Below are 27,031 nucleotides of genomic sequence, written 5' to 3' on the forward strand. Positions count from 1 at the left end.
AGTGATCAGGATTGTTCAAGCGTTCAGATTCTTCTTGATTCAGTTTTGGTGGACAGTATGTTTCCAGAAACTTGTCCATCTCCTCTAGGTTATCCAGTTTGGTTCCATATAGTTTTTCATAATATTCCCGTATGATATTCTGTATTTCTATTTTGTTTGCTGTAATTTCTCCATTTTCCTTTCTTATTTTGCTAATTTGTGCTCTCTCTTTTTTCTTCTTTGTGAGTTTGGCCAGAGGTTTGTCGATTTTATTTACTTTTTCAAAAAACCAGCTTTTGGTTTGGTTGATTTTTTCTATGGTCTTGTTAATCTCTATTGTGTTTAATTCCTCTCTGATCTTTATTATTTCCTTCCTTCTGCTGCTTTTTGGGGCTTTTTGTTCTTTTTGTAATTCATTCAGGTGGTGGGTTAAATTGTTTATTTGAGATTGTTCTTCTTTTTTGAGGAAGGCCTGTATCGCTATAAACTTCCCTCTTAGCACTGCCTTTGCTGTGTCCCATAGGTTTTGAGTGGTTGTGCTTTCATTATCATTTGTCTCAAGGTATTTTTTAATTTCAGCTTTGATTTCCTCATTGATCCATTGTTTTTTCAATAACATATTGTTTAATCTCCATGCTTTCCTTTTTTTCTCCTTTGTTTCTCTGTTGTTGATTTCCAGTTTCATGGCATCGTGGTCAGTAAAGATGCTTGAGATAATTTCTATCTTCTTAAAATTGTTGAGGTTTCTTTTGTGCCCAAGTACATGATCGATCCTGGAAAATGTTCCATGTGCACTTGAAAAGAATGTATATCCTATTTTTGGGGGGTGTAATGCTCTGAAAATATCCACCAAATCTAGTTTTTCTATTGTAGTATTTAATTTCTCTGTTGCCTTGTTTATTTTCTGTCTGGAAGATCTGTCTAGTGATGTTAATGCAGTGTTAAAATCTCCAACTATGATTGTATTCCCATCAATATCCCCCTTTATCTCTGTTAGTAATTCTTGTATGTACTTAGGTGCTCCTATATTGGGTGCATATATATTCACGAGTGTAATATCCTCATCTTGTATCACTCCTTGAATCATTATAAAATGTCCTTCTTTATCTTTCTTTATGGCCTTTGTTTTAAAGTCTATTTTGTCTGAAATCAGTACTGCAACACCTGCTTTTTTGGCTTTTCCATTTGCATGGAATATCCTTTTCCATCCTTTCACTCTCAATCTATATGTGTCCTTCTCCCTAAAGTGGGTCTCTTGTATGCAGCATATTGAAGGTTCTTGCTTTATTATCCAGCCTGCCACTCTGTGTCTTTTGACTGGAGCATTTAGTCCATTAACATTTACAGTAATTAATGATAGATGTGTGTTTATTGCCATTTTGAACTTATCTTTGCAGTTGAATTGGTATATCCTCTTTGTTCCTTTCTTCTTCCTTTTGTGGTTTGGTAATTTTCCTTTGTATTGTCATGGATTTTATTTAATTTTTGTGACTCCTTTGTAAATTTTTGGCTTGTGGTTACCCTTTTTTTGTAAATCTATCAACCCATTACTACAACTGTTTTTATTAAACTGATAGTAACATGATCTCAAACCCATCCTACTGTTAAAAAAATTTAAAAAAGAAAGAAAAAATTATTCTATATTTCCCTGCCTCCCTCTCCCACTCTCAGTGATTTGTATGTCTTCTTTTATAATTTCATGTTTACTTTATTTGTAATTCATGAGTTATCACCTTTCCAGTTGTGTGTTTCTCATTTCTGTAGCATCCTGCTGCTTTTCTATTTAGAATAGCCCTTTCAATATTTCTTTTAGCATGGGTTTAGTGTTGCTAAACTCCTGCAGCTTTTTTTTGTCTGTGAAACTCTTAATTTCTCCTTCTATCCTCAAGGATAGCCTTGCTGGATAAAGGATCCTAGGCTGCATCTTTTTTTCATTCAGGGCTTTGAATATATCTTGCCACTCCCTCCTGGCCTGTAGTGTTTGTGTAGAGAAATCAGCTGAGAGCCTTATGGGGGTTCCCTTGTAACTTACTCTTTGCTTTTCTCTTGCTGCCTTTAGAATCATTTCTTTATCCTTGACTCTGGCCATCTTGATTATGATATGTCTTGGTGTGGGTCTATTTGGGTTCTTCCTGTTTGGGACCCTCTGAGCTTCCTGTACTTGGATATCTGATTCCTTCTTTAAGTTTGGGAAGTTTTCAGTCACGATTTCTTCAAAAACCTTTTCAATCCCCTTTGATCTTTCTTCTCCTTCTGGGACCCCTATTATGCGAAGATTGGGACGCTTTATATTATCCCATAGGTCCCTTATGCTATTTTCATTATTTTTTATTTGCTTCTCTTGTAGTTCTTCTGAATGGGTGCTTTCTATTGCCCTGTCTTCTAGATCACTAATTCGTTCCTCTGCATTATCTAGTCGGCTTTGCACAGCTATTAGATCATTCCTCATCTCTGTCAATGAGTTTACCCATTCTACTTGGCTCTTCTTTATAGCTTCAATTTCATTTTTGACATATTTTCTATCTCTAAACACTATCTCTTAATTCCTTCAGCAATTTGATCACTCCTTTTTTGAAATCTTGATCTAGTAGGCTATCGATGTCTATTTCGTTGATCTTTCTTTCAGGGGATTTCTCTTGTTCTTTTAATTGGGAAAGGTTTTTCTGCTTCTTCATCTTGCTCATACCTCTTTGGCACTGTGGTTTATGGAGTATCAGTTGTTTATTTTGGTCCTTAAGGATTTTATCTATCTGATGCCTATTTAGGAATAGAACTTAGGAAAAAAAGAAAAAAGAGAGAGAGAAAGAATTTTAAAAGAAGGGAGAAAGAGGGTTTGAAAACAGTGTATAATGAATAATACAAAAGTGAGTTGAAGCAGAGTATTAATCGGGTTGAGACGTCCTTTTGAAACCTTTACAAAAAAAGGGGGGGGGGATGAATAGATGTATTTGAAACCTGTGTCTAATCAATAGCAGGACATCAAAACCCAAGAGAGATAGAAGTGAATTAAGAAGTAAAGATTAAGAGAGTAATAGAAAATAGAACAGGTAAAAACAGATTTAAAAAAAAAGGGAGGGGGGGTTTGTCGGTGTTCTCCTGGAGTCTGTGTGCTTTTAATGTGAAGTCTTTCTGTCTTCGTCCTGTTTTGGAAGCTCAGCTTGCTGTTTTCAGAGGCCCTCCGTTGGCGCCCTCTTCTGTGCTGCTCCCAGCACCTGTCGGCAAGCAGATCGCGCCTCCTCCTAACACGGGTCAGGTGCAGCTCTCTGCTGTGGGCGGGCGGGTCGCTGCCCCTCCGGATGCCGCAGTCAGATGTTGCAGACTGGCCGGGTAGGAGGGCGGGTCATGCCCCCTCCCAGCACCTCGGTCTGGGGCTGTGTTCCTGCCCGAAAGGCTAGGGGGCCGCTCTCGGTCTACCTGCACCGCAGCCGGTAGCTCCGCTGCTCTGTGCGGTTGCGCGCTTCTGGTCGGTGCTCCGCCCTGGTCGGCGCTCAGCTTGTGGGCTCGGGGAAGACCGAGGGACAGCCCCGTCCCTGCTCCGAGGCAAAACCCAGCTCCCTGTTTGTCCCCGTGGAGCAAGGTCTCCGAGGGACCAGGATGGAAGGATCCTATCTGCCCCGGGCTGCAGGCCAGTCTCAGTCTGGCCTTTGAGGCTGCTAAGCTCTTCAGTGCGGATGCAGGTTTCGCCCCCGCCACCGCCTGGGTGCTCAGCGCGGAGGATATGGTGGCTGTGCCTGAGCCCCGCCTCTCTTCCCCCGAAAACTTTCCGCGGGTTTTTAGAGATGGGGGTGTGCACCCTTCCCCCGAGAGCACATCAACCTTGCTGTTTTATGGAGGGCCCAGGTGGTTCTGCCCTGTGCACCCACAGCCACGTCGCGCAGCCCCTTGCGTTCCCCCGGGGCTGCCTCTGTGCAGCCACTTCCGTCCTCCGCTTGGCTTGTGCAGCCTGGCCCTGCCCGCCGCTGCCGGCCGGCGTCTCAGGCTGGGTGTCGGGGGGACGCTCTGTGCCCGTTTAACTTAGTTCTGTTAGTCAAGGGCTGCTCTGTACAGATCCGAGCCTCGGAGGCTCTCCCTCCATCCTGCTGGCCTCTCAGTTGGAGAGGGGAGACCCAGCGAGCGAGTGCCAGTCCTCCTTTGCCGCTCCCTCCCCGCGGGACCTGTCCCGCGCTGCTTTGCCTTTTGTTCTTTCTTTTTTCCTTTTCTCCTATCAGATTTTTGGCGTCTTTATCTTTTGAAGAGGGCGATGTTCTGTCGGAGTTCCACAGGTGCTCTGGTTGGCTGAGTGGGTCCGTAGATGTGGGTCTTGGTGTATTTGTGGGAGAGGGTGACCTGCGAGCGTCCTTCTACTCCGCCATCTTCTCCGTCTTCTCTTTTTAACTTATTTCTTATAGCCTTTTGAGGTCCAAATATTTACTTTGATGGTCAGTAAGTAAATAACCTGGCCACCTTTAAGTGGTTAATTAGAGGAGGGTTACTTTGAGGAGAAGAAAGCCTCTCACTTGCACAGAGACCTTCTAAAGCCCTGGGTGGTCAGATATTTTTTATATTCACTGTCTTTTAAAAACTTGTTATTTGTGTCTATTTATTTTCTCACTCTATCTAAAAATTCACTCTTGGACCTAATTTTGTGTCTGTAACTTGGTATTCTTTTTTCTCAGAGAGGGTTCTCAAATTGTACAAGCTTCAGATCCCACAAAACCTGGATCTGTTCCTGCAACTAAAAGTGAAGTGGGTGGTGCAACTTAAGGACTCTCAAGAGTGCTTTTTTCTGCTGTGCCTTACGATCTCAGAGACCTTTCCGTCTAGTAAAGTAAAATTCCCTATACAAAGAGAGTTTTGTCTGCAAACATCTAGAGATTGTAAGAAGGAGATGAGTGCTCCAATATTATATCCCAATATTGTGGGGGGTTTGTAACTGTCACACTACAGAAAGTTTTCTTAAGAATGAATGAGAACAGCTTTTGAATGTGGGCTGCGTGTGGCTGACAGATCAAGAAAGGTTCAACTGAGGACACAGTAGAAACCCAACTCACATTTGCCTTATTTTCCTCTGGGGTTTTAGGTCTCGACCTTACTACCACTTATTAGTTCTACTCATATTGTATTTATTGAATTTATATGCCTGCCAAGCTGTTCTAGTTGGCAGGGTCTGAAAATTATTGGTAATTAACATTAATGGGCAGGAACGATTTCTGTGGAAATTGGCATCACGGCATAATAACTAGTTCAGAGGGTTGGCTCTATCAACATTCGCATTTCCTTAGAAGTAAGCTTTGTTGCATGACCTTACATATGCAGAGACAACCAGGGATTTTTTTTCCTTTCTTTATTTGGGATCTAAACGTGCTTATTCCATCAAGATGCAGCCAGGTAAACTCTGCTTGACATCACAGACAAATCCTTTGATGCTTCTCTACCTGTGAATTGGTGTTGATGGCTCCTGAATTGTAAAATTCTGCCACAAGTAACAGGCCGATCAATTTAATACTTAAGTCACCCTTTCCCTTTTCTTTGATTTGCATCTATCTTATTAGAAAGTGACACTCTCTTATTGATTCCATTCAGCCCTTGAAAGGGAAGATAAGAAAAACGAAAATGTGACAAAGATAAGAGGCTGTCAAGGTGATCCATGATAGAGTCTAAAGGGAAGGATTGTTTCCAAGGAAAAGTGGGATCTCAGTAAATGCTGTTAAGGGGACAGTATTCAGAGGTTAGAAAAAGCACTTTAAGGTTACCATCATGTACTTGAGAATCTGTTCTGCTGCTCTATCCTTGATAGTAATTTAAGTGCTTTAAAAAGCCTGTATCTCTTATCTTTTATGTTTCTATGTGCAAAGCAGTTTAAAATGTTACAGATGATAGCCATATACAACCTGGCGTCAGGTTCAATGGCTATCTGCTACTCATTGCTGAGTAACTGAAATGTCAAAGTATATCTCTGAACCTTAGGCAAATGTGATTTCTGATCTCTAAGTTTTTCTCTTTCAGTAATAATAACGCTGAGTGTGTGATCTCTTTAATGCTCACAGCATCCCTTGGAGGTATGTTCTGTTATCATCTATATAAAAATGAGGAAATAGATGCTTACAGAGCCTAAGTGATACAAAGAAGTATAATAAAAGACAAGCTTCTACACAAACAAATATATCTGATACCAGTATACTGTTAGCATTCTGTTCTTCTGATGGCCATGGATTGCACTTTGTAATCAATAAGGATAATAGGCATATGCTTGGAGGTCCTTCAAAACCCCTACATATTGTTTTAATAGCTAACTTCTTTGCCTTCTTTAAATACCTTATATTAGAAAAATAAATTTGACTCTCTCATAAAAGATGGGGGATAATAGAGACTGAAAACAATAAAAGGTGAATAACAGGATTTTATACTAGGGTTGAGTCCAGAGAGCACCAGTGTAATAAAAGGAGTGGATAAAAAGGCAGTTTTTAGTCATAATGGTAGCGAGAAGTAAAAAAGCCCACAACTAGGATGACTTCTGTTTTTCCTGTAGCATGTTACATTTCTTTTTTAAAGGAAGTTTATCATACTTAATTATTAAAAATCAAGGAAAACAGTATCAAAATGGAGAATAAAATTAAAATCCATTATCTTACAAGGCAGAAAAAAATCAGTTAGCTTTTTGCATATGTCATTCCTGTTGTTTTTGTTAATAAAATTTTCTTCTATATTTAGTCTAATATATTATACTTTGACTTAACAGTACGTCTTGAGGGAATTCTCATTTAATTACACTGATTGGTTTTCAAACATTAAAACTGATCTTGTATTTTTGGAGAAATTTCCATTTGGTTATGATGTATTATCCTTTTGAGGTATTGTTGGATGGGCTCCGTAAATTTTCTTATTTTTTTAACATCTGTGTTCCTGAGACAGGTTGGTGTGTAATTTTCTTCTCTTCTAATGTCCTTGTCAGATGTTGGGATCAAGGTTATTATGACTCTATAGGATGAGCTGGTAGTGATTCCCTTTTCCTCTATGTTCTAGAATATTGTAGGCGTCTATTTATTACAATGTTGTTTTTTTCTTTGAATGTTTGGATGAATTCACCAACAAAGCTATCAAGGACCAAGAAATTTCTTTGTGAGGATGTTTTCCGTATGGATTGAATAGATAGAGTAATATGTATTTAAATTTTCATGTGTCTCTTAATGTCAGCTTTGGTAAGTTTTGTGTTTTTCTAGGAATTTATTTCAATTTTCAAGTTTTTGGCATAGTATTTGTCATATCTTCTTTTACTTTTTAATGTCTGTAGAATCTCTGAGGATGTCTTCTTTTTTTCTAATGTTTCTAACATTAGTCACTTGTATGTGTTCTCTTCACAATTTTTCAGTCTTGATTGAGGTTGTTTTTCTTCTTCCTGGTCAACCCTGGACATAATATTTTCTTCCCAGGTCCTTAAAACTGCTAACACTTCTGCTCATCTTCTTCGCCTAGTGGCCACTGTTTTAAGAAATGAAAAATACCTCAAGAGTACAAGTGAGACAAGTAACAGACTACCTATTCTGCACTCATTTTTTCTGGGATCTTAATTCTTCAAGTGCTTGCTGCATTAATATTTCTCTGATGACTTCACATAGATTTTTTTTTTAATTTAGCTAGCTTTTCTAATTGTTCTCATTGGAAAGATGGTCAGACCCAAGCAAGTGAGTAAGGATCAGTGGCAGAAGACTTCTTTCTTTGTTTTAAAATTTTCATGTATTTTTTCTGAATTCTGGTTGTAACTGGTTTCTTTCTTAATATTTAACTCTTGTATTCATGTGTAATTTATTTCAGTGTATGTTACCAGGTGGAGATTTAACTTCTTTTGTCAAAGGATTAATCAAGAATTCAATGTTAGTTACTATTTTTACCCATATTTAAATTTTTATTATTAATATAAGATTCCACTCTCATCTTATTTTGCTTGGATATATATGTTTCTGTATATTTTGTTATGTACTGTTGAACTGTTTTTTTGTTCTTACTTGGCTGTCATATTTTCTTTTTACATCAAAATGTGACATTCATATAAAAGCAGGCACGTTCCAGTATCATTGCTTATATTCATAATATTTATGTTAGATGTAGTTGATTTTAATGAGAGATGACGTTTGGAATCATTTTCTCTTTTATTTTATTAGAATTTTTATTTGATCTATATTAACCTGAATTTTCTGTTAGCCTTTGCCCTCACTGTAAGTTTTTGTGTGCTTTATGTAAGCTAATCTTCTGAATAGGTGAAACACTGCATGAGGGCAGTAACTGCATCACTTTTAAACATCATGGTATGTCCAGTGTCTAGCACAATACTTAGCAGATAGTTGCTACTCATTATCTCTTCGTTGAAAAGCATGAATGAACTCATAAATTGTTCTTGAAAAAATTAACTTTTTCTCCATATTAATTCTTCACAGCTAGAGGCATATGCCTCTCTATCTAGATTGATACAAAAGTTTCTTTTATAAATCAGTGTACATGAATGATCTGCACTTCTCAAACTTTAATACCTGTGCAAAGTTTCAAGAGTCAGATTCTAAAAATGTAGATTATGCTTCAGTAGGTTTGGGGTAGGTTTTGAGATTCTTCATTTCTACTATGTTCGCAGGTATTGCTGATTTTGCTGTTCCCTGGATCACACTTTGAGTAGCGAGGGTCTAGAATCTTGGATAGGACTTCTGTGGAAATTTATATTTTAACTGCATTAAAGTGTTGTGCTCATCGATGGAGTTTTCTACTCACTAATATATTAGCAATGATAAATTTTTCTAATTAGGCAAATGAAATTTTATTTGTTAAATATATATTAATTGAACAAGTATTTATGTTGCAGCAATTAATGTGTGAGATGCATTATCCTAAGCATTGGGGATAGAAAAATAACAAGAAAGTATTTGCCTTTAAGGTACCAATAATCTAAAGACATAAAGAAATAATTGCAACACATTCAGTGCTATAATGTAGATCTGTTTGGGGGGAAATGGTGTAGAAAGGCAAGTGTGGCTAAAGCACAAAATTGAGATGGAGCAAAATACCAGATAAGCTTGGAGAGGGAGGTGTAGGTCAGAACCTGGTGGGATTTCCAGATTTTGCTAACAAGCTTTGCTTTAACATAAGAGCAAAAGCGAGGCATCAACAAGTTCTGCACAAGAAGGTGACATTAGCAGATACGCATTTTGAAAAGCTTCCTCTGACTGGCCGGTGCAGAGAACGGTTAGAGGTGGGCCAAAGTGGGCTTGCACAGCCTGCACTTTTAGAATCCCAGGTGTGAGTATAGGATGCCCTAGTGCCTTTACGCACATTAATAAGTTGCTCTCATCAAATGGATAGCTTCTGTGGTAAATGGGATCTGAGTTATTCATGACCGATTATTTGCACAGTAAGAAATCAGTGACAAATGGGTAATAACCAGAAGAGCTAGAGACAAACAAAAGACAATTTTTGTTTTGTTTTGTTTTTTTAATTTGAGTAAATTCAAAGCCCAAAATATGTCGTACATTTTTCTTTTGGAAATACCTCCAAAAAGTACAGTTTAAGTCCTCAGAAATATACCCTTACTTGTTAATTTCCATTTCTCCCCACTCATCCTTAGTCATAAAGCATTGTATTGAGTTCTGCTAAGAATCTTAAAATATATTCCAGTGCATCTTACATATGCTCATTTTCTTTTGAAGAGAAGCAAAAATTACCACGTTTACCAGGAATTACAGAGAAGTCAGAGATAAAGGAATTTCCTCACCAATAGCCTCTGCTTTATAATTCCTTATGTCATGAAAACTGCAAGATATCAAAGAACATAAGACTGGAATTTTTTTTGTGGTATACAATTCTGAAAAACTGCTTATCTACAGATAAAAAATTCAGCCGTTGGCCAAATGAATAAAAAATCCTCTATGAGATGGAGATTTCCTGTGAGAGCTGTGAATCTCAAATCTTAGGGGTAGTGTTTGTCACATTGAGAGACCAGAATACATGGGAAGGTAGCAATTATGAAAATGTAACACACCCTCAGAGAGACATCGTGACATTGAAGAAAATGCCATTGAAATAATGAGTCAGCCATTAACATCATCAGGGTTGAAAGGAGGCCTATGTGAGGAAAATAATTTGAATTCCATCACTTCTTACAGTCATCTTCACAAGCACTTTAGCAAGTGACAAACAAGTCTAAAATAAAATACACATGATAAACATGCATCCTCCTGATGAAAACCTCAGGGGGAAAAAAAAAGAAAATAAAGCAGAAGGAAAATAATGTTAAAATTTGCTATGTTAAATCTCATTTTCAGCATTCACGGGTGGCTCTATCTTAAAAAGCAGTAGTCAGGCTTTATATTTAAATTGCCTAATATCCTCGAGGCTTGGATTATTTTTTAGGCACAAACTTCTTAAGTTGTAGTTTATTTTTCTCACCTGTTAGCCCTGACATAAATGAATTTTTGATGTTGGATTCACTGACTGCTGGTCCCCTGTTAATGCTGGCAGAGTGGCCATCCTGTCTAGTACTTGACTTTCATTACTGTCACTTTCTGAGGCTAATATAAGCTTGACCTCCATAGCCAGGGTACTCTGTTTTGTCGCCTCTTGATAATTCATACAGGATGTCAAACTGTTTGTTTTAATTTAGAAATTTTTCCTTTGAGGATTTCTTGAAACAGCCATCTTCTGCACTCTTACAGCTCACCAAGTATATATTAAGGAGCAATCCCATTTATGTCTTAAATGTTCTCTGGAAAGAACTTTCATGTAAATTTTTATTGGCAGTTTACCATTATTAAAGTGGAAACTACAGAAGGAACATGACAAAACTTCTACCCTTGAGTAGCTTTAAATCTTACTGGAGAAATAGGTTTGCATATGCAAAATACTTGGTAAACAAAGTAAGACACAGTATTACAATAGGTCAGACCTTGTGCGACAGATAATGTGAGAAATTCTACATGAGAAGAGGATGAATGAGCACAGTTAAACCAGATTACTGTAAGGAAGTTAAGGTTTACCTACAGTAAGGTATTATAAGACACATTAAGCTCGGTGAATCCTACAGAAAAGTTCCTGGTGCTTTCTCAACCTGGTCCCAAGCTCGCTTTCCATTTCAGATCTGTGTTCCATGTGCCTGTTTATACACAGTCCATATTTCCTGGCTTTGTTCATGTTGTTCCCTATTCCTGGAATTGTCTACTTTCACACTAGTGTCTGTCCAACCTTAAATCCCATGATTTCCATTTCTCCCTCTCCAGCTCATCTCACTACTTCCATCAAGCATTGAGTTCCCAAGTAGCAATATAATGAATGCCCTCCTTCTTTAGGCTCTCAGTGAGCCTAGTTTTCCTCTCTGACTGGAATGCACAAAACTCACTCTGCTGTTTGAAAGTATTAAATGCTAACTTGTAATATATGACAGGAAGCTATGATTTAAAGTGTGTCATTAAGGCTACTGGCTAAAGTGTATGTTTTCTCATCACCACTCTTCAAGATAATGCCAAGAGAACATTATATGAATTCTACTACATGGCAGTTTTAACAGTTGGATCATGTTGAGCTTGCATCAGAATTTGTTGTGAATAATCAACTGTTAATTCTTTTTTTCTCCATCATATTTTTAAAAAAGAAGATAACAATACTCTTTCATGTTTTTCTACATTAAAAACTGTTCTGACTCCTCTAATAGTGACTTCTCAGTTATGTGAAAGAAAATTCCATGAACCTCTGATTTTAGGTATTTTTCAGCTCAAGAAGTTCCTGAGTAAATGAGAGAAATAATTCTGATTCTTTGGACTAGCAAAGAGATACAGCTGCTTAAAATTCTAGGCATTTGTAATATTTATTATATTGAATGGAATTGTTCAATTAACCAGGTATTGATATGAACAGGGTCACAAACATTAATTAATTAGATAGATTGGCACTCTTATTTTTTAAAAAGCAAATGATCTAAACTTAGGAATTCATTTAAAATATTGATTTTATGAGTTTATTAGAAATAAATAGAATTTAGCAAAAATAAATTCTGTTAATATCCCTTTAAGATACTCATTTCAGTTCTTTTGAGTAAATACCCAAAAGTGAGAATGCTGGATTATATGGTAGTCTTATTTTTAATTTTTTCAGGAATTGCTGTGCTGTTTTCCATAATGGCTGAAACAATTTACATTCCTACCAATAGTGTACAAGGGTTCCAATTTCTCCAGATTCTCACCAACATTTGTTGTCTTTCATTATTTAGGTAATAATCATTCTGACAGGTGTGAGGTGATAACTCATTTTGCTTTAATTTTCACTTGTCTGATGATTAGTGGCATTGAGCATTTTTTCATAGATCTTTTGGCCATTTGTATGCCTTCTTTGGAGGAATGGTATCACCAGTCATGGTAGTCAAGATATGGAAACAATGTGCACAATGGAGGTGTCTAAAATAGTCCAACTCAGAGAAGCAGAGAGAAGAAATGGTGGTTGCCAAGGACTAGGGGAGGGGGAAATGGAGAGCTGTTAATCATTGGGCATAAAATTTCAGTTCAGCAAGATGAGTAAGTTCTAGAGATCTGCTGTACATTATAGTCAACAATAAATGTACAGTTAAAAATTTGTTGAGAGTAGATCTCATGTTAAGTGTTCTTACCACAGTAAAACAAAATTTTTAAAAATTAAAATTAAATTCTGGCAGGGAACCACAGTCTAGGTTATCCAAATGCAGGCCTCCTCTGTCCCTCTGGTGTGTCCTATTTAGCCCAGAGCCCATCTGTGAACTGTGAGCCCCTCTGACCTTCGTACTCTAGCAAATAATGAACATTCAGTATAGAATGCTCAGAACATTTTTAGCTCTGGAATTGCTTCCTATAATGAGAATTTAATTTATGAGTGTAATTTTGATTTAAATAATTCTCATTTCTTTCCACCAGAAGAATACTAAATTGATGCAGATAGATGTGTAAAGCATTTGCTATGTAATCAGTCTTATTTGTAGCATTGTATGCACACAATATCAAAGCATGCAAATATATATTAGGAACATTTATTTTTAAATGTAACCTAAAAGTTATCAATACTGGACTATGCAATGGAATTGGAGCCTTCTAAGAGAAAAATGTTTAGAAAGTCATAACTGAATGAATGCATGGCACCTCAAGAGCCTGGGTCAGAGAGGGTTGCTGATTAAGGAATCTGGAAGAGCTTTGAGTGAAACGCACATCTAGTTCCTCGAGTCAGCCTCTGGATAAGGATTCATTGAAGAATAGATACTCAGGGACAGGATTTTCAGCATATGCCTTTGTTCTTGTGGGGCTGAGTTAGCCAAACAATTACCAAAAGGATGGCCATAGCCAGTAAACTCACTACATAACATAGTATAAATCAAGAAAGTTTGAATCTCAACAGAATTTGTGAGAGATGAGTTAACAGAGTATTAGGAGGCTCCTGGTGAGACTCATTTTGGAATGGATATGAGGTTACTTACCTTTTTAATCTTAGTAAGAATTAAGGACATGTGGATGTGGTCAGGTATTTTATTTATCATTTGTCTACCCCATTTTATTTTATTTACTAGTTTCCAAATTGCTCTGTGGTATTATTGCACAATGTAACAGTGCCACAGAAAAGCAACAAGCCTAGAGATCAGACCAGAAGTCTTACTAGGAATAAGGAAGAAGAAGGAAACTAGTATTTAGTTTCAAAAATATTTGGAAGGCTGTCAAGAGATTAGGTTAAAATTCTTAGGGAGGATAATTTTATAGGAATATTGGGAAGATATCTTTAGTAAATAAAACTGTCCATCATCAGAATGGGCAACTTTGCTGAACAGTGAGCTCTTGTTACCAGAAGTGTTCCATCTGAGGTAAAAAGAACCTGAGATGAAGAAAGATTATATTATAGGATCTCCAGGGATCTTTCCAAATCATAGATTCTGAGAAAATGATAATTTTTGTTTATAATTTAGTGAATTATTTTGGAGCCGTAGGCCACTTTGATAATTTAGTAACTAGAGTTTGAGAAATAGAGTTCCCCTGTGAGCTCTTCCTCTGGGCTGAAGTCTCCAATGATGGAATGCAAGAGTGGGAAGTCAGAAAATGTGAACTGCAAGTCAGGACTCCTGGGCTCTGACCCAGGCTTGGATAATAACTGTATACCCTGCACTTAACTTTGGATGGTCTTATTTATCACTATGGTGTCCTTCAGTTTTAATTTTACGGTTTCCATGAAGGCGCAGTTGTCAGCTCCCCTATTCCTCATCTAACCATCTGCCTTAGTTGATACTCTGTCATACTCTTGGAAGCAATTACTCAGTGAAACCATGTGTATTAATGCCCTGAGTTAATTTCAGTTGATATGTAGTATGTTTGTTAAATGCATCCTTACTGTGATTTTTAATCAAGCAAAAGAAGAATCACATCTACATGAGTCTTCAGGAAGACTAATGATGTGTCAAAGTATAGACTGGCTTCATAAACTGGTATTAATATAATATAATTCTAAAATTATAGCTATTTAATACTTGTGGAATTTTTCAGCCATGGAAATTTAATAATCAAGGAGAAATTTATACATAGAAAAAATGTGCATAGAAACAAAAATCAGAATATAAATGTTTATTTCTGACTCCCTAAATTTGAATAAGGCGATGTTTCAACCTAAAAGAAATTTTTCCTGAAGTTGTAGTGTCCACAGTTATTTAAAAAAAAAAAAAAAAAACAATTAACAGAACTGTATGCATCTTTGGCACCACTTTATTGGCAACATCTCTTTAAAGATAAAACCAAATATCTGATTTTATTAAGAAAGGACATGAATTAGAAATACTCAACATTGATCAAATCCAGTTATGGCTTTGCATTCTATAACTTAATTTAGGGCTATCTTTAATATGCCAACATTTTCCAAGCTATAATTACTATATGAAAAATATTGATCAAAGAATCTGATTCTTAAGAAATTTGTGCATGATTATGGTTTATATTTTATTATCAAAGTTGGAAAGATCCTACTAAAAAAAATAAGATATTCCCCAGTTCAGTTTTTGGGAAACTGAAGCATTTACATTCAAATCTTCAACTAATTTCTTACTCATTATTTTTCATAGCATCTTACAATTTTGAGCTCATGCTTAGCTTTACAAAATTCACTTGACTTTCCCCGAAGTTGTTATTTTCCCCAAATAGCAATTTAAGGTCTCGTAGACATTTCCAAGCCACTGATGTTGCACATTACTGCCCTAAACCATAAACTCAAGTTCCTTGAACAAGTGGACTTTGGAAGGATTAACTTGGCTTCAGATGAAGTATTTTGGTAGCAAAAAATATTTGAATTTAAAAAGTATATTTACATATACTTTACATTTGCATTCATATATGTACCACTTACTGTGTTGAAAATTTAATGTTTCAGTTACTTTTCTAATTCTGTATAATTACAGCATTTAGTGTGATAGCAATTCAATTAAATGGAGGTTATGACAATATACAGCAATGCATATGGGCATTGATTAAGGTTAACCATGAAGGAAGGCTTTACAGTCTCTTGTAAAGAAGTCTTGATTCTCAGCTTCCTAAATGTATAACTGTAGTCTTTTTAAGAGAGAAGATAAAAACTGAATTATTATTATCCTTAATAATTGCTTGTAACGTAGTTCTGCCCCAGTGCCCAAAAGGAAGAAATTAACATTTTTGTGTGTGTGAGCCTTATTAATTGTTATATCACATTAGGGGGAAAATCTACTTTGGTCCTGTTTTACAAGAGTGGTTTATTACATGCAGGGGAGCACTAAAACATAATATATATCTAAAATGAGCTTTTAAAAATGTTACAGATGTATACATATTTGTTAACCATGGGTAAAAAAATAATCCTAAATAATCAAAGAATAAAGTATGTTTCTAGATTTGTAATGAGAACAGCACAGATGTCAAAAGGTTGTTTCTTTCATTCTTTTTTATTTTCCATTTTGTGAAGATTATATCCATAATTTCACATTACTGGTTAAAACTATATTGTAATGATCGAGGTATGCAGTTAACATTATAACATCATCAGACGAAGAACCTGGAATATATTATTTCTGGTGATAACTACCTATTTAATATGTTATGCACTTGACCTAAGATGATAATGGTGGCATCTCTGAGCTACTTTTTTCAGTGTTTAATAAGACAAGGAAAAGTCTGTTAGATCTGTTATTGGCCCTGCCCATTTTACTGGAAGGTGTCAAATAAACTGCTTCTAGGCCTAAGGAATTTAAAAAATCCCCCAAGGCTTTGAACTTGTCAGTAACTTCCTAGAACCTTAGCACCATGTTGCTATATTTGGAAAGGTTCTCAAAGTTCAGATCATAAATGGAATATAAAAAGTGTTGGCTAAGGTTCGTTATAGCATTATATTTTTTTAATTTGGTGAAATATACATAATATAAAGTTTACCATTTTACCATTTTTAATTGAACAACTCACTGACGCTAAGTGAATTTTGGTTACAGCAGCATACCCCTTCCAGGACCATAGTCTGTTTAGGTAGCTATCGCTGTATAGCAAATTAACATTCATATAGTTTTGCAACCATTAACCAGTAACCATCTCCAGAACATTTTCATCATCCCAAGTGGAAACGCTGTGCACCTCAAGTAATCATTTCCCGTTCACCCTTCCCCTCAGCCCCTGGTAACATTCTGCTTTCTCTTTCTGTGAATTGGGCCATTCTAGGTACCTCACATAAGTGAGATCATACAATATTTGTCCTTTTGTGGTCTGGCTTATCTCACTCAGCTGAAGTTTTTGAAGCTCATCCATGTTGTAGCATGTATCAGAATTTCCTTTTTTAAGTCAGGAAAATACTTCGTTTTATGTATATACCACATTTTGTTTATTCTTCCATCCATTGATGTTTCCACCTTTTGCAGTTCTTATCTTAGTATGCATCTATTTTCTTGCCCTTCACAGCACCTACCACATTGTAGGCTCACACTAAATATCTCTGGAATGAATAAATAAACATAATAAAAATTCAGGCATTGTCTTTAGCAATTTTGTCCTGAAGGTATATTGTTCATAGAAAGATAGATGCCCTTGGTTTGGCATTTTTAGGAGAAAAACAAAACAAAAACCTTTCTCATTTGCTAGGCTTGTGATGCTACTCATGTGCTGTTTCAGATACTCTTGGCTCCTTCATCTCCAGTTACTCATGTGACTTCCAGTTTTGCACAGGTTTAACCAGATTCATGTAGGTGCAGACTAACAACTTACCGTAGGCTGAGCGGCCTACCTTCCCAGGGCTTCCCTGACACTGAGGTGCAAGACATCTGCAGAAACCCACTTAGAACTCACTCGTGCACAACTTGTGAGGGAGCTAATGTGAATGATCATGGGTCCGTTCGTGACCAACAGGGAATAGGGCCAAGTGGATACATGCTTTGCTGTATCACCTGCTAGGCTGACCATCAGAGGCTTACCACTGAGAATTACTAACTGTCTTGACTTTTTGGTAGATTGAGTTGAATTGTAGATAGGAAGTGAAACATTTTGTGTTATGCTCTAGCATTACATCCTTGGAAGAATTCCAGAAATTAGTGCCACATCAAACATTCAAAAGATGCAAGAGACGTGGTCCACATCATATTTCCTGTTCAGTTGACCTGCATTGTTCCTAAGAAAAGTTAAGCAAAACTAGATGGATCGTGGAAGATGACAGCAAGCTGCTGCCAGATTAACCAAGTATTAGGCCCAATTGCAGCTGCTGTGAAAGATGTGGTATCTAAACTGGAACAAATCAACACTGTGCTTGGCACTTGATGTGCAGATACTGATCTAGCAAAGCTGTTTTTCTTGATTCCCATTAGTAAAAAGGATCAAAAATGTTTTCTTTTACATGAGAATATATAGCCGACATACTCACTTCCTCACCCTGGGGACAATGAACACTTCTGCCTTCTATTAGAAAGAACATCACACTAGTCCTCTATATATTCATGACATTGCTATTTGGACTTGGTGACTAGAAATTAGAGATATCCTAATGAGAAAAACCAGGTGGTACCCTCAACATTCTGACGGAAAATCTGAGTTAGGTCACCCAGTTCATAAGGTTTTTCTAGTTTACACATTACTGCAGGTGATAGGTGACAGAATTACTAAACTTCCTGTCGTGATGTAAGAATCCCCTTTCCTCAAATTTCCGTAACATTCTCCTCACTCTTTTTTAAGTTGTTACTGGCAGCTGCCTTTAGGCTTTTTCTGATAGTCTTTTTCTAAAGCACCTTTGGCTTTTACTCACACTTTCCTCATTGTCCTTCCAGCTCTGTCCATTGCCCAGGTCCACTCCCATATTTTAAAATTTTGGTTACAGCATCATACTTCTTCCAGGACCATAGTCTGTGTTAAGTATCTATCTCTGTATAACAAATTAACTGAAAATTTAGCCAGTTATAGCCAATAATCTTTATTATCTCATAGCTTCTTTGTGTCAGAAATTTGAAAGCAGCTTAACTGGGTAGTTCTGACTCAGGGTCTCTCATGAGGCTGTGGTCAGGACTGGCCAGACCTGCAGTTACCAGCAGGTTGACTGGTGCTGCAGGATCTGCTTCCAGGGAGATCATGGGTCACTGAATGGCTGTTGGCAAGAAGTCTCAGTTCCTTTTCAAAAGGCTACTAGAGTATCCTCATGACATCACAACTGGCTTTTCCCAGAATGAATTAGCCAAGAGCAGCCAAGTTAGAAGCCTCACTGTCTTTTTTTGACCTAGACTTCTACATTACATACCAATATTTCCACAATATCCTAGGGGTTTCACAGGTCGACTCTATCCAGTGTTACAGGAAACTCTAGGAAAGCATGTATACCAAGAAGCAGGGATCACTGAGGGTATTTTGGAGGCTGGCTCCCACATTATCTTTGCATTCTGAAAGCAGGATATGTCACACGTGGGAATGTTACCACAGTCTATTTATTGGTTGACTTGGAAGACTGCCAGTTTTGAATGGATCCTACAGTAGAGACCACTCCAGCAGGTCCAGGCCATGGTGCAAGTTGCTGAGCTAAACAGTTTCTATCCTCATTTCATAAATATTCTGCTGCCACTCATATGTATAATGAAATCCCATGTAACTTTCATTTGTTTTTTGTTATTTTGATTGTCATTATTTAGGGGGCTGGGGAAATAGAGTTACATTGTTTTGTAGACTAGTGCAACTGGTCAAATAGATCTTTTAAATTTTAATATACATTAAAGCTATTAGTATATTTTGCTCTTTTGTAGTCAGAGCTCAAATGAGTTTTATAAGCTTGGAAGGAAAACACTGACCTTGCAGTTTGTCATCCTGAAGAATACTTTTCCCTGAGAAATTGGTTTGCACATCCCAGGATTTGAATGGGACATTATTCAGAAACTAGGGACTTTTCAGTATAGCCACAAAAATCCTCTATCTGGATTGTTCAGATATGCTAATATAACTTGTTTTTTTGGATGCTTAACTGAATCCAGTAAAATGATAGAAATATTTGGGGGGGTTATGGCTTTATATTTTTCTTGATGTAAAAAGATTGAACCTGCTAGATAGTATAACAGTTAATCTTGTTTGTTATTCATATCTAAGAATTGATGTGAAAATCAAATGAGATCATATATGTGAAAGTATGCTGTACACTATGCAGATAATAAATAAAATGTAGCAATAAGAGATAACAATATAATCTGGGAGTTCAGTATTTTAAGCACTTCTCATTGCCACATTTTGATGGTAATGAATACCTTTAATAGTTTTGTGTATTCATGGTAAAGTTACATGAATTTTCTACTGTGTAGAAAATTAAATATTCAGAAGTTTGCCTTTAAACATACTCAAAATAAATTCCTGATAGATTTAACATTTGTTTTAAATGAATCTATAAACAGGATGAAGTTTTTGTATAATTTTGGAAATAATAATATATTTTTATAGCTCTCTACTTGAAAATACTTTTCAGCCCAAAAACATAAGATTGTGTTAGTGAAAAGCTTGTGTACCAAAAATATAGAAATACCATAAACAAAAATAAAATAAACATGAAGGAGAAGATATATTTTAAAAAGCATGAAAATGTTAATATCAAACAATATATTGAGAAAAAAGATAAGTTCATTATACTACTGGAAAATGAAGTAATTGAACAAATAATTCATGGAAGAAATACTTACGTCTGAAGTCGTATGTAATGAGAATTCATTTTAAACAAAGGTGGATTTGTTTTTATCAAATTAACAAAAACATTATAGAAACAATGCTGATGAGAGTGTAGTGATAGATGTAGATTTCTACAAGTTTCTTTGAAAAATCAGTTGGGCAGCATGTATCTAAAAACCTTAAAATTGTCATACCCTTTGACCCAGTTATTCACTTTAATGGAGTCCAGCCTAAAGAAAGCATCACTGAGGCATGCAGACTTTAAAATGTTGTCACATAAAAGTGAGAATCTTTTTGTGTGAGAGAAAAGCATTTCACAACTTGATCACAAATACTCCCTTTAATATTGATCCTTAGCCTATGGCTCAGATGGCGTTATGAGACAGTAGAAGTAAATGACATGGTTCATATTATACTATGTTTTACAAATGGGAGAAACCAGGATTTAAAGAAGTTAACTAATTTTCTTTTGAGAGATCAAACTTGATAGGGCCTGAAAATAGTTTACTATATTTGGCAGCTGTGAAATCAGCTATCCTAGTCAATGATTCATCATTCATTGTCTCATCAGATCTAAAGGGCTCGTTCTAATTTTTGTACGTTTAATTTGATACTCTTACATAATTTCTTATTAAAGGTTAATTACTTATTGAAGATGAAAGCTCATCTTGACTTCACAGTGATCTCTCCTTATCCACCAAACTGATTTGTCATTTGAGAGTTCTATTTTAAATTAAAAAGAAATTAAATTAAAACTCAAGTCAAAAAGTTATGTGCTCTCTTTTTGTTTTTCTTTAAAAAGAAATTTTAATCTACTTTAGGTCGGTAAATATTCAAAATTTAATTGTTTTTATGCTCATAAATCAATGCAGAAGGGTCTCCTGGATAGAGTATGTATTTATAATTGAATCCACTGGTACGTTACTGAATGGCACAGTATGCCAGGCTTTCAGATTATGTTTCTACAGGATTATTTCAATACAGATATTTAAGATTACATGTTTGCTTCTACCCACAACAAAAACTCCTTTGAAATGACCAAATTAGTACAAAATAAGCAAACTTATGTTTCAGTGTTGGAAGAAAGGAACAATATTAGTAATTCTTCAGAAGCTTTGAGCTCTTTCTGTAGACCACAGTACACAAAGGATTGGATTTAAAGGAATAAAGACTATCTTTATAGTTAAAATACAAAGGATGGACCTTCTGAGGGAATAAGCAATAAGATTTCCCCAGTAGAAGCCCAGATTTGGAGAATTAGCAATCTGTAGATATCAAGAAAATATATTTATTCATAAATGGCTGTTTGGGGGACAAACTGGTGCATTTGGATGGATGCTTTTGCAATACCAGACATATCAAAAGCTTGAAAATTTGCAAAACTTTTAACTAAATTACCTGACCGATATACAACAATGGATGTTTATTTTAACGTTCTTTTTGCATTGGTAACAATTTTTTAAAAGACGTAACTTTCCACAAATAGAGTATCAATTAGGTAAATCATGGTAAATTGATACATACTGTGCAACCATAATATAGATCTTAGTTGTGCAAATATAAAATGCATACGAGATTAAGTAACTGTCTGGTAGGTTCAGTCTTTGTGTGTGTGTTTATGTGTGTGAATATCTGAGTCCTCTCAACACCTACTGAAGTGGAATTATTTTTATAGAATATTGTAAAGTAAAAAGACAGATTATAAAACAACTTATAGCTTGATCTTAAATTTATGTAAATAAATTTTTAATTGCCTCATAGAATGATAGCAAAATATGAAGACTAGTTACCTCTAGTTAATGAGATTTGTGAATTTTCTTTCCTAATGATTAGCAGCAATTTCTAGAGTTTTTTCTACACTGATTTATTCAAGTAAAGACAGAATTTTTTTAATTCTGTGAACTGTGAATTTTAATGTAGGATACTGTGCAGCATTCATGAGACAGAATTACTAAACTGTTTGTGCACTCCTTGATCTTAGTAAACTAGGACATGCTGTTCTATAACCAGATCCAGGAGGGAAAATGCACTATCTCATTTGAAGGATGCAAACATGATTAGTCAAAAAAGAAACTGACTCATTTGAGAGTTTTATAGCAAACAAGGACAGAAAGTAGTTTGCATAATTTTCTCATGCTCCTTTTATAGTGTTTACCTTTTATAAGGCTCTTTGGAACAATTGCTAGCCACCTGTCAATAATGTGGCCTTTTATAGACTCAACCTTTTATTGTTCTCCTGTCCTTGACATATAAAAACAGTCTTAGAAGAAGTCATTGTTAAATGTGGTGGGCAAAATACTAATTTTAAATTTAAAAGGCTGTCTTTTGTAGATTGAACTAAGGAGAGAGATTTGAATGACATGAAGAGAATAGGCATGTTATAAACTACTCTTTAGCATGAATAAAAATAAATTCATTATTTTATCAGCATGTTTTTGAAGTTTAGTTAAGAATTATATTTAAAGCACCAGTTGATGGAAAACAAAGCCAAGTAGCATTCATTTAAAGTTGTTGTAACAATTTTGCATAACTTTGCATCAGTTTCAAGTGAAAATATTTGTATTGTGAGACTAACAATTACATGAATATTTTGGATATGTAAGCAGTTGCTTTAACTTCTTTTCAGTGGCATCCAGTATTTTTTTCTTGATTTACATAAAATCTGTTGAGCTAAGTGTTCTACATATATTTATTGACCTACATCCTAGATGTGCTTTGCAAGATACTGAATAAACACAGTCCTACAAATCTGTATGCTGGAATACATTTCCATTCATAAAGAGAAATTATCCAAGCCTTAAGTAGAAAGCTGCCTATCTTTTGTTTTGCACAATTAGATTCCAGGTCCTCTTTACGTAATCATGAACAAGAACAATAAATGAAGCAAGATTCAAACCAATGGAAATTCTTTCTATTCTTGTTAAAAAAAAACAAACATCCCTACACACACACACACACACACACACACACACACACACACACACACACACACATAACTTTTCCAACATCACTTCCCACTCTTAGTAATACGAGATGTGGGGCTGCAATTTAACATTTATGCATAGACATATGAATTAAGTATCACTTCTTATATTGTCTGTGGGAGATGACTTCATGCTTTCCTTAACAGAGGTTGCATATTGTGCTTTCAAATTGCACTTTAAAATATTTGTCCTCATTGAAACATGGTAACTAATTGTACTAACAATTCTTAACTGTCAAGAGCGATTTTAGCTGTGAACCTTTTTCTGTTCAATGTATGATTATTTTAAGACTACTTGGAGAGCAGAAGTAGACAGCCCTTCATCAGGTGGATAGTAGTGAAGATCTGAGTTTTCAAGAGTTCTGTTAATTGGACACATGTACAGTACCCAAGGTGCAATGAAAGATAAGACAACAGCTGAGGCCTGCAAAGTGAATGGGTTTTCTTCAGGTTCCATTGTGATTACATTACCACCTCTACTTTCTCTGGTGCCTTCATGCGTTTTATTTTCCTTTAGTATAGTGTGTATTTTTATAGATCTCTGGAATTTTCTTGGGATATTCTATCTTCTGGTTCTCAATGTAAATATACTTGGAGTAAAATAAATGGAACAGTGTTATCTGTAAGTAGCTGGTTAATAGGAATCTATGGTAATATTTTTGGAATGGGAATTGAATTGAATTTGAATATAGAATGTATGCTTTTTCTAGTTATCTAAGTAAACTTTAGAAGTGCTTACTTATTATCAATGTATATGAAACAGTGTAGAAATTTTCTTGAACTCAATTTCTTTCTTTCTGCTGGCATTAGCATGAACCATAAAATGCGTTGGATATTAAGATCTACAAATCAGTTCTCTCTTTTCTGAACAAAATAACTGAGGAAATTCATTCAAAAGCCAACCGTGAAACTTTAAAAGACATGATCAAATCAAATGTTGCAGAAGACAGGCAAAGTTCTGTTCTTAAGGGGCCATAGAGCCAGTCTATTATTTAGTAAGAAATAAATAGCAAAGATGTGTGGAATTAATTATAAAATTTTATACATATTGCTATACTCCTTATTGAGAAGGGTCCTAGGTTCTGATTCCCAAACTGGGTATTTAGAAAATCTCTAAGAGAGAATCAACAGCTTTATGAATATGTATTTTCCTTTGTCAAATTACAAATAAGATTAAAATATTACCAAGTATTCCATACTGACAGATGTAACAAATTCACTGACTTTCTTAGCTTGTAAAGTTTGGGTATCAGTGCTCTGGGAAGACTGTTTCCCTGAATGTATTTTAAGCCCCTTAATACTCTTTACATATGAACTTCATAAAGCAACGTAATGGGTATGCCACATATCCAGTTCTTATTTTCATGCAACTGTGGTTAGTTTGCACAGTATTTTCAGTCAATCTCTTCTCTATTTACAATTCCATTATTCCGTTTATAATAAACTTCACATCTTCAAGCTGTAAACATCTTCCTAGTTAAAAGTAAATGTTTAAATTAAATTATAAGCATTCTTTATATTTTATTCTTTATAGGTGAATTATTTTGTATAGGAGTATCTAAGTCTCCAACTCTAAACTCTAGAATAAATCCTAAAATTAAAAGTCAGAACTGGAAATTGAAATCCAAGATGGTTTTGTTGTTCATTCAAGATGTAAACTTGGCAAATTACTTCCCTTCTGTGTCACTTGTTTTCTTCATACATAGAGTGAATCTGTTAGCCTAGTTTAGTGATTTTTACTTTTTAGCAACAGAAACCTCTTCTCAGACAAAATCTTATGTATTAATCTCAACATGTATAAAAAATAATAATAATAATGGAGCTTTTCTTAGGGAAGCAGGGATGAGGGAGGAGGGCAGTGGGGTGGGGCTGAGTGTCTCTACAGCCCGACCCTGTATATTGTCCCTCACCTTCCCACACAAGCTATTGAAGACGGCCAGAGTCTGCATCAAATGATTCCTCAAATGCCATGGACCACATTTTGAAAACCATGCCGTTATATGATCTTTAAAATTCTTTAAAATTTCGAAAATAATATAATCTCAATTTTTATAAATTTGTCTGTTAAGGCCCTGAGAATCCTATTAGCTACCTTAAAAAAGGAAATGATATATGCAGATGTCAGTAAGTTTTCATCTGTGCTAAGAAGGAGTCTAAGGTAAAAAGTCCACATTTCATACTAAAGCTGCTGACTTCCGTATCCTGTAAAATTGCTCTCTAATGCCGAATGGTTCATTTTTAGGAAATGAGTAAGTTGATAAAACTCCAAGGAACCCTTGAACATGCAGACAATTCCCAAAGTCTTTAAGTTAAATTTTAATTCTCTTACCCATCTTTACAGTCACTGAGGATGTGAGAAAAATTAATTTGGGGGGTAAAATTAGAGGCAGAGTGTGCTAAAATGAATTTTTCTACTTCCTAGACTTGGTTACCAGGAACATCTGTTAGCACACGTATATACAGCTAGTAGACTCTTGCAGTCATAGTATGTACACCAGTAGAACATGAGGGAGAAGAGAGCATGATTTGCAAGATAGTTAATTGCTCAGGAAAAGGAAAACCTGCAGTAGACAAGATTCTTCACACGGGGCCATCTTCTTTGCCACTTATTGAAATGGATTTGATGGTTATGAGGCAGGAGTAAGGGGTTTTCACTGTGCCTAGTTTCTGATGTCCTTTATGAGCAAGGGTCATCTACCTACCTCAAATTAAGAAAATGAATAAAAGCAAGTTTCCAGTAATCCCAGAAGGACCCAAAGTGAACTTGTCCCAGCTGTTACCTTATATAGACACGGTGACACAGTTCCCCTTTTGAGTATAGATCATTACTTTGCAACAGTCATGTACAGAGACCTACTTTAGAACACTTCAGGGAAGTGAATGTGCTAGATCTGGAAACGTCTTTCTAGAATGTGAAGTCACTTGTAGTTTTCTTCTAGTAGCACTGGTGTCTCTTGTATTGTTTGTAGGTCCGTGGGGCCGGTGCATGGGAGACGAATGTGGTCCAGGAGGCATTCAAACCCGGGCTGTGTGGTGTGCTCACGTGGAGGGCTGGACAACATTACATACGAACTGTAAGCAGCCTGAGAGACCCAGTAACCAGCAGAATTGTTTCAAAGTCTGTGACTGGCACAAAGAGTTGTATGACTGGAGGCTGGGACCCTGGAATCAGTGTCAGCCTGTGATTTCTAGAAGCCTGGAGAAACCCCTGGAGTGCGTTAAGGGGGAAGAAGGCATTCAGGTGAGAGAGATAACGTGCATCCAGAAGGAGAAAGACATCCCTGCAGATGATATCATTTGTGAGTACTTTGAGCCCAAGCCTCTCCTGGAACAGGCCTGCCTCATCCCCTGCCAGCAGGACTGCATTGTGTCTGAGTTTTCGGCCTGGTCGGAATGCTCCAAGACCTGCGGCAGTGGGCTCCAGCACCGGACCCGTCACGTGGTGGCACCCCCCCAGTTTGGAGGCTCCGGCTGCCCAAACCTGACGGAGTTTCAGGTGTGCCAGTCCAGTCCCTGCGAAGCCGAGGAGAGCATGTACAGCCTGCAGGTGGGTCCCTGGAGCACATGCTCCACGCCCCACTCGAGACAAGCAAGGCAGGCTGAGGAGACGCGGGAAAAATAAAGAACGGGACAAGGACCGGGGAAAAGGAGTGAAGGATCCGGAGGCCCGTGAACTAATTAAGAAAAAGAGAAACAGAAACAGACAGAACCGACAGGAGAACAAATATTGGGACATCCAGATTGGATATCAAACCAGAGAGGTTATGTGTACGAACAAGACGGGGAAAGCTGCTGATTTGAGGTAAGGTTTTATTACCACTAACTGCACGAGTCTCTCTGTCAAGATCATGGGCTGGAGGGTACTTAAGACGTGCTGTCCTAGATCCTGGAGTTCGTATGTGCACCACCTAGTACGAGCTACCCGCAAGGGGGACAT

At 36.5% G+C, this 27,031-nt stretch overlaps 1 protein-coding gene and 1 long non-coding RNA gene across 2 annotated transcripts in view; both read left to right on the plus strand.

The window, feature by feature from the left end:
• THSD7A (thrombospondin type 1 domain containing 7A) overlaps positions 1 to 27,031 on the plus strand; it is a 362,680-nt gene that overhangs the window by 120,482 nt on the left and 215,167 nt on the right. The window contains 2 exon segments of the mRNA XM_032483934.1: positions 26,064 to 26,695; positions 26,697 to 26,896. Of these exon segments, the coding sequence (XP_032339825.1) occupies positions 26,064 to 26,695; positions 26,697 to 26,896 (832 nt within the window).
• Positions 5,200 to 25,787, plus strand: LOC116664955. Its single transcript, XR_004321512.1, has 3 exons — positions 5,200 to 5,209; positions 13,772 to 13,780; positions 25,596 to 25,787. It is a non-coding gene; the product is annotated as an uncharacterized LOC116664955 (long non-coding RNA).

Source organism: Camelus ferus, chromosome 7 (genome assembly GCF_009834535.1).
Source record: "Camelus ferus isolate YT-003-E chromosome 7, BCGSAC_Cfer_1.0, whole genome shotgun sequence".
Classification (NCBI taxonomy): Eukaryota; Metazoa; Chordata; class Mammalia; order Artiodactyla; family Camelidae; genus Camelus; species Camelus ferus.